This window comes from Chaetodon auriga, chromosome 1, assembly GCF_051107435.1.
Source record: "Chaetodon auriga isolate fChaAug3 chromosome 1, fChaAug3.hap1, whole genome shotgun sequence".
NCBI classification, from domain to species: Eukaryota; Metazoa; Chordata; class Actinopteri; order Chaetodontiformes; family Chaetodontidae; genus Chaetodon; species Chaetodon auriga.
Genome location: NC_135074.1, coordinates 25,895,757 through 25,904,443, shown reverse-complemented (window position 1 = coordinate 25,904,443; position 8,687 = coordinate 25,895,757). Strand labels below are relative to the sequence as shown.

At 38.9% G+C, this 8,687-nt stretch overlaps 1 protein-coding gene across 1 annotated transcript; it reads right to left on the bottom strand.

Annotated features, from left to right (window-relative positions):
• Positions 1 to 1,343: 1,343 nt before the first annotated feature.
• On the bottom strand, positions 1,344 to 8,550 carry fgf7 (fibroblast growth factor 7). Its single transcript, XM_076738307.1, has 4 exons — positions 8,296 to 8,550; positions 7,211 to 7,870; positions 3,353 to 3,459; positions 1,344 to 3,171 (listed from the first exon to the last, which is right to left on the bottom strand). Exons 2-4 carry the CDS (start codon positions 7,494 to 7,496, stop codon positions 2,956 to 2,958), a joined length of 609 nt encoding a protein of 202 aa, XP_076594422.1. The 5' UTR covers positions 7,497 to 7,870; positions 8,296 to 8,550; the 3' UTR covers positions 1,344 to 2,955.
• Between the last annotated feature and the right edge of the window lie 137 nt (positions 8,551 to 8,687).

The following is an 8,687-nucleotide window of genomic DNA, read 5'->3' as shown; positions in this document are numbered from 1 at the left end:
AACAGCAGATGAAGAAAAGTGCATGGGAATCCCGCATTTTGTAAGAAGAAAAAAAAATTATTGAAAAAGTATGACAGTGATTTAAGATTTCAGGAGCATTTTATTAAACAAAATCTCCCTCTCTCTTGGAACAACTTGTAAGTATAATTTATAGGTCTGGCGTGCCTGTGTTGTGCCTTTTCTCTTGGAAGTCTTTAGCTTTACATCTGTGACAGTTCTCTCTCATTCTCGCTGGCTTCAGCCTCCCCTCGTCCTGCTGGGAATACACAGCCTTGAGTCTGAAATGTGTTTACATTTTGAGCATGTTACAAATTATCTGCTAAGACTAACTTTGCGTGACTTGGCAGAAGCCTTCACCTTGCTCAGATGTTGTTTGGGTCAAACGTATTTCAGGGGTTGGCTCTCTCAATTTGACTGTCTTTATCTGACGGGGGTTCTCCAAGCCAGATGTGAACCCAGGCAAAAGGTAAAGCTCGTGCTGTGTGTGTGTGTGTGTGTGTGTGTGTGTGTGTGTGTGTGTGTGTGTGTGTGTGTGTGTGTGTGTGTGTGTACGTGTGTGTACGTGTGTGTGTGTGCCTGCACATGTGTGTTTATAAGTATATTTGTATGAACGAATGGTGTCGGCACCCTGCCAGTATGTCTGCGATATTTTTCTGTGCTGACAAGATTCCACTTATACTCAATGCAATATAAACTCAGAGGGAATGAATGTGACATTTGACCATGTCAATGTATTTTTATCTTCCATCATAAATTAATAGATTTATCCTGGAGTTTTATTACCACATCTCAACCTCCCTTATCAGACTGAGCGGTCTTATTCATGTATATCATGTGTCAAGGATTGTCCAAGGACTCTAAAGTTTTCCCAAATGTTTCTTTGCCATGTGCATTCAATTTTCTTAAAGACAACATCAACAGATTTGATTATCTTGTCATTAAATCAGCTAAGTTGGGAAACGGACTGCTTAATCTCTCCAGAGGACTGCAGTAATATCAGAGTTTGAAACACTGTAGTTGCTTAATGTGTAATGTGTTTTCTCCACAGACTCGTGCAAATTGTAGAGTCAGAGGCTCATCTGCCCTAATTTTATCAAATGATATTCAAAGATTAAGTTAGACTAATCCTCGAACAGTCATTTTCTAATTAGATCAAAATCACAGCAAATAATAGATCATTCATTTTGTACTTATTAATCATAATACAGTTTAATCGTGTACCAAAAATGAGGCCAAATCACTTTAGATTGCAGACACTTAAAAAAATGTGATTGAATAACAAGGCCATCTGTCTTAGCAATGGTCAGCATGCTAATAGTAAAAAAACTTGTTTATTTCTCAAATCTGATTTATTGAGTTATTGAGGGTGTGCTACATTATTAGTGTGTCAGCACAATACATTTCTCTCTCCATCTTACTCCAGAGCTGCTCAGCTTCATAGTTTCATATGAATAAGTTACATGAAGCAATATTTTTTACATTAACATTGAATCAAAACACCTGCTTTAATGTTAAAGGCTTGCTAGTATTGCCAAATCCACGACGAATCAACACTGCTCACAGACATGGGTTGTACATTACCAGGTGTCTGGTGAAAAATAACGGCTTGCTGACGTGGAGAGCGGCAGCTGATGAAAGGCAAAACATGTAGCAAGTCAACAAGTACCAGATATTTTTCTCCAACCAAACCAAAGCAGGAAAAAGTGAATAGTGGATAAATGACAGCAAAGATGTGTGTTTTGCTCTCATTCTACTGGATGTTTAAGTAAGAAATTTGCTAACATGTGAACCAAAGGAACTTGGTAAGCTAGTTCCTGTGAGTTTGTTTTTTCTTTTATACCCTCTAGTGGTCAGAAAACACATTAAATCCACTTTTAATACTGAACTTCAACAGTTACACTGTAGGACAATGCACATTGTAAGGAAAAGAGACACTTTAACATAAAATTTATGACCAGTATTTGGATATTATAGTGATATCATGCAAAGAGAGTCGTCCATTGAGATTGAAATGTGTATTTGATACGGTGTGGTAAAAGAAATGGACCTCCTGGTACTTTTTTTGTCTTATTTATACGCAGTAAAAATGAAAATGTCCTAACACAAACTGAAAAAAATCTCCTTATAAATAAATATGCTATCTTTTAGTGTACAGGATTATTTACTCCTGATGGAGAGAGATTCCATAGCATACACATTCTTTATGCATTTTAATCTGGATATCTTTTCAGCAGCAGCAGAATACTTTAGCATTTCAGAACCACACCTCAGTAATGAAGAGGGAATCAGTGAACGCTTGCAATGCGTGTGACCAGAGTTTTCAATGCAGGAGACCAAAACAGATCATTCACAGACAGATCGTCCCACATACATGAATTTTGCTGAACATGCTATAGTGATTCATTGTGTCTCTGTTTTGTGTGCTCTGAGCACTTGTACCATTAAAAAAAAAGACAAGTCCAGCTTGCTTCAGCACTTCTTGGTCAAGCCAAATCTCTATTCTGGACCTTTCTGTTGATCACACAGGTCTCCTCATCTGGCCGGGCGTCGATCATCTTTGGAAAAGGATATAGTCCTGACTGTGCGTAATACATTTTACTGTTTTGTAAGAAAACACTGAACTGTTTTGTAAGGAAATATAATATTTAACCCAAAATAACAATAACACTGCATAGACTTTTGTGGTTTTACAGTTTGTGTACCAGTTGAAGTTATTTCAAATATTTCCGTATTTTCTTGTTTCAGCATTTGAGGATGTGTGGGATAGTTTAATGTGCCCATCTGATACCTGTTGCTTTATCTTATGTAAATGACAACATACTATGAAACATAACATAACAAATCTACAAATGGAGGAGAGTGGAGCGTGATGTTGGTAATGAGTTTATATGTGTCTGTTAACATATATAATATGTGATTGAAGTCATGCACGATTGGCGACTCATTAGTCCTTTTTCAGTCCACCCTCCTCTCGTCCTCCCTGCACTTCATAGGGATGAAGTGAGATGCTATATGCTCCCTCCTGGTCTTCTTCCCTCGCATTGGCCTTCCCTTCTGAGACAGGGCTATGAACATTTGTTTGCCATTTTTAGTCCACTTTGCAGAGGAGTAAGCATTGAAGTAGTTTTCTAGGAAAACCTCCTTGAAGTTGCAGTTTTCACTGTAGATCCTCTGTAAAGGATAAGACAAACATTGCTGAATTAGTACAATGCAATCTGCTGTTGCCAGCATTTGTCGTCAGTTCTTGGTCTTGATTGTTCAAATGGAAGTTTAGCAATAATTGTTCAAATTGCGCTCGACTGTGGATTAGCTGAAAATGGTGTATGATGTTTATCACTGAGAAAAATATTACCTTGCCTTGCAGCTGTCCAGCCTTGTTCATAGAGATATAATACTGACTCTTCACACCTTTGATAGCCAATATGCCGCCCTCAGACACTGTCCTGATCTCCAGGATACCTGCCAGACATTCACACAGTTAGAAAAATGAGACACATTACAGGACAGATAAGACGCTATCGACATTCAGCCTTCACTCCAACTCCACACTGCTCTCGACATTTATCTTCATTAACAAACGGGATGGAAGTTCCTGTGGTTAATCAGTCTGTGGTTTCTCTGGCTTTATTCAAGCCTTGTTAACTGGCCTGGGTGGCCATTACACAAACCACAACCTATGCCATAGCACATATGGGAGACATATTAGGCCTCTCTCTCCTGGGATTGAGAAAACTACCTCCTCGCATGTGCTTTGCACGCAACATTTTAGGCCTGCCCTTCAAATATGTGGGAGAGTAAAAACACTCACGCTTAACTATTTTGGTTTGTGGTATTTTTTTTTATTATTTTATTGTGTGTCTTAAGAGCAAATAGCAGTTACAATATTTCTAGGGGATATACCTGCAGCAGACATTATTTTAATTATTAATTGAAATGTGTTTTTGAAGAAAGTAGAATGAGTCTTTGCATTGAAACTCAATGAATGTGCTTTCGTAAAAAGGTAAGAACACAGCAGTGTGCCATTTTGAAGATTAAAATGAATTCAACTTTTAACGTAGAAATTCAGATCTATGTATTTCTGAATTTAACCTCCCTTGAACCTGAAGGAGCTGATTTATTACTCTGAAGCAAGAATGCATTTTATGTTACCATTTAATCCAAAAAATACTCAGATCACTGATTATTAGTGCAGCAGTCATACAGATCTGCTTGGCTCAATAAATGATGTAAAATGTTGTCACATTATAGAGAAAGCTGTTACCCATGGACTGTTTTCTTAGTTCTTTGAGATTTGAGCTTCGGTATGATGCTACTGTTACAGGGTGAATTATAAGACATTAACTTAATGTAACAGTCAAACTAAGATTGCAAAGTCCAGATACAGTTTTAGATAATATATCAACCTTGTCCATTGTAACATATTGCAGAAATGCTTTCATTTGACAGGCAGAGAAAAAAAAGGAAGAACTCTATTAAGGCTCTTCAGACAGACATTGCGCATGCTGCATTTTAGTGTTTGATCACAAACAGATGGCAGTCTCCCAATCTTGGAATGTTGTTTATGTTCCACTCTTGAACTTAATATTTGACTTAATATTGTTGCCCTTTGATTGTGTCCTCATATACCTGCTTTTCTATTACCCCGTTTGACTTGATTTATCGTGACATGACTTACTGAAGGTCCCAAAGTTCAAATGAACCCTGTTCGAGCTGCATCTTAAGTTGTACAACCTGTATACATTCAGACTCAAGTTAACCTACTATTTCCTAATAAACCATATGTTAGTGGCAACTGCAGATGCAGTTTATGTTTATTTCTCAAGTGTATAGCTGTGTGTGTTTTAATGGTTGTTAAGAAGTAAAGCATCTTTTGGCGTGCTCTTATGGCATAGAAGTGCTATTCCCATAATATTACATGTAACAGCTACAGTTGTTTGGTCTACTGCGGAAAGATGAAACACATTTTCGCACACACATGCACTCGCACATATTGTTAACATTTTGACTCTGATGTGGATGGCCTCCCAGGCTATCCTCATCTTGAACAGATTTGTTATCACTTGCTGTCCCAACCCAAGGCTAAGTAAAATGACTCGTGGGTAATCCCTAATCCTGCTTTTTCTGAACTGAGTTTGAATCCAGTGTTTACATGTGCCGGATGTTGCCTTCCATCAGGAGTGAATAATTGCACAGTGGAATTTGAGATTGAAATTGACTGCTTCATACTAAATACCTTGATAACAAGTAATGTCTTGCAAATTCATTTAATGGCTTTTATTCACTTTGTCTTCAAATGCACGTTTAATCCTTATCTGCGCTGAAATGACAAAATACACCGTATCTTTATCAGATTATCTGTATTTCAATTTAGCATTAAGCAGTCATTTAGCAGTCTCTAAATTATTTCCATTTGGCTGCACCTGACACAAGATCTATTATGCCACAGGATGAGTGATTTAGTGGAGATCTAGGCAAAAACATACTACTACCCACTTACATAGTAATTGCCTTTGAATTCCCTGTTTTCCAGTTGTCATGCTGTGGTTTATAATTTGTGACTGCCGACTTGGAAGTTGTTTGTCTGCTCTTCTCTGTGGCTTAACTTCACTTTTTATTGATATTATTATCACATTTTGGTTAAACTCAAATGAAGCTATGTCATGGTCTTTCACTTAGACACAAACATGCACACAAAGTATATTCATCTGTTATCTTATATGCAACATGGATTGGTTTGCTTTTGACGATTTGTTGACACATTCAGAACAAAATGTTACTGGAAACTATTGCAATATCCCTGACCAGAGTGCACACATTATTTTTTTTTTATCATTTCTGCAACACAGCTGTTTTTTGTCTCTGATATCCCAATATCAGTTTTAAAAGTTTTTAGCTCTCTATATATTGAATATAGAAAGGCTTGAAAACATGAAATAAGCAAAGAACGAACCAAATCTGAATTGCCCTTTGAAGTATATTAAAGTTAGAAAAAACTTGTGTGGTACAAGAGATGAGTTCACTGGAAGTCAGCCTATATTTTTGTTGCAGAGGCACATGGAATGTAGAAGCCAAAAATAATGCAGCTCCAAGTGCCTCATTTTGGTTTCTTCTTTTTTTGCTTTTTCTTGCTGTTAAAAAAAAACCTTTATACAATCAGCTTCTCATACTTCTTGTTAACTGCAGCCAAAAAGTATGACTCAGTGATTTATTACATATATATCTGCACCACGCTTGTCTCTTCAAAGGGTTATTGGTTAAATTTCTGTGTGCTTTTAGCGTGCGATTGTCAGCCACATATGGGTCTATCAATTTTTTTTATCTTTCATTGCCAATTGTTACACAAGCATCTTTTCCATCCACTTTGAGTCATTTCCCCGTCAAGCCAACATTCCAGGCACGGCCACACTGTCAGATAGAAGGAAATGATAACTACATAAAACATCCTCACCATGACAGAGACTTCCAGTGGTATCTAAAAACACGAACTTTTAAAAATGTGGGCTCTAAAGCAACATGTTTAACAATTTAACACTTTAAGTTACATCAAAACCATGGCTAGCAGATAAAATTACCCATTCAGTACTTAACTGGCATGCATTTTGGACTCATCACATGGCTGTCTCTGTGTGAAATGTCAGTTGCTAACCACAGGTCCATCAGAGAGGGAATGGCAATTTTACCATCATTAATATTCATACAAATTCATTGTCCCAAGATCTCGCTCTGACACTGCAAGTTTGCGGTAGAGTAAATCAGGCTGAACAAATGTGAGTCTGTGCTGGTGTGAGCCTGAGGTGACAGGGGCCTGGCATGCATCAGTCTCCAAGACCCTCCAAGACCCAAGTTTACTTCATTACGGCCTGTGTTTAGACGGTGTTGTGGCTTAACAAGCTAAAGCCCCCACCTGCTTCATTTTACCTCTGTGTCTTTGGCTGCTCTAACAGACACATGACCCATTAACACTGTGATTATACTGTGGAGCACTCTGTACAATAACACCTCCCACGTGCTTCTGTCACCTTGACGGGCCAACAGTTCTTAACTGACTCATTGGAAAGATCTCACTACTAAATTCTAGGACTGTGTTCACACTTACATTCAAGTTAATTCCCACTCACATTCTAGCACATTAGTGTCTTTTTTAATGATTAATAAATGTAGAGATACTTATAGCTAGCAATTTGTATCAGACTAAAAGAGTTGTCCTTACTGTGGCAGTTGGTGGGATCTTGAGTCCCATTGATGTTGCCATTGTCATCAATTGTTAGGAACCATTGCGTGCGGCTGAACAGCTGTCGGATGCGCACATCTCCTCCCTCCATGTAGTCGTAGTTCCTGGTGTGTCGCTCGTGTCTGGAGCAGTTCATGATGGCGGCAAGTTGCTCTGGAGTGCAGTCACTGTAGACCACACACACACTGCCGAACAAGAAGATTGCATGCAGGTACAGTCCCGAGAACAGATTTTGAAGGTTCCATGTCAGCATCCATTTGCGCATTATAATACAATGCAGTGGGGATCAATGAACAACATCCTGAAATGTCAGATAGAGATCTGTGCGCTATCCCTCAGCCCAGCTGCCCCCTGACCCCTGATTTGTGACCCTTGAGTTGTGACCTCCGGGTCCCTGTTCCTGCAGCAGGGATTCCTAGTGGGATGTTGAGACAGGGTGGTTGTGGAGCTTTTGTAAAGCTGGTTGGAGTTGGCTGAAGCTGAAGAATGGTGTGAAGAACAAGACAGATGATAGTATTATGAGATGATGTCTCTCTTTAGTCCTCAGTAGCGGTGTGTGTTGATTGCTCCATCCTCTTATGACCATAGTCCGACAAGGGATGTCATAATCCAGTTCAGGAAATGTTATTCAGGATGTCACTATAAAAAAAATACAAAAAATGTAGACCAGTTTGACTCCAGCTAAAGCAGTTGCAAAAAAGTTATACTCAAGAGCACTTATAAGTTGAAACAACTTCCAAAAAAGTAATTAAATGATTTCTGGGATTCACCCAGTTCTGGAATAGTTTTCCCACACATTGTCAAACAACTTCCCGAATAAGCATTCTGCATTTCCTGACAGTAAATCAAACTTTCTGTGGCGTACTTTTACAGGCATAAGTCTCCCTGTCATGGTCCCAAAACAGTGAAATATTGCATCAGTGCTGTTGGATTGCTTCACAAATCTATGGTCTGTATTATCCTCTGTACCAGCATACATACAATATGTACTTTCAAACAAACTATGCTGCTCTTTTTTAAACAAAAAAAAAAGAAAAAAGAAAATCCGTAGTTTAATGACTTACATGTGCTTTCAATGATGACAGCAGTTGTCAGAGGTGTGTTCCCTTTCAGCAACAGTTTTGATTTGAAGATTCTTTAGTTCTAAAGCTGTAGCCTCAGTTGTAAACCAAGCCCAGTAATGCACTAAAGCTAAGCAAGAGCTGGGAGCTTCTGTCAATTCCCATGGATGTCTCCCTGATTCTGGCAAGCTGACTCTGTGCATCTTCCACTGTCGCTGTGCACTCTGCTTAGATAAATGCCTCCTGCTGACCTCACTTGAGAGCAATTAGATCCCAACCAGTCAGCTGTCCCTGGCCGAGATGCAATGGAGAAACACCCTCTGCCTGCCTCTCACTGTCACTCACCCACCGGACATCAGAGGGAGCTATAAACTCTTGGAATAGCAGGCTTTCCT

Coding starts and splice junctions, on each gene's coding strand:
- fgf7 (XM_076738307.1), bottom strand. CDS start 7,496: ATGCGCAAATGGATGCTGACATGGAACCTTCAAAATCTGTTCTCGGGA. Junction 3,460..7,210: donor AGATCCCACCAACTGCCACA/GTAAGGACAACT, acceptor AATGTCTGGCAG/GTATCCTGGAGATCAGGACA. Junction 3,172..3,352: donor CTGGACAGCTGCAAGGCAAG/GTAATATTTTTC, acceptor TATCCTTTACAG/AGGATCTACAGTGAAAACTG.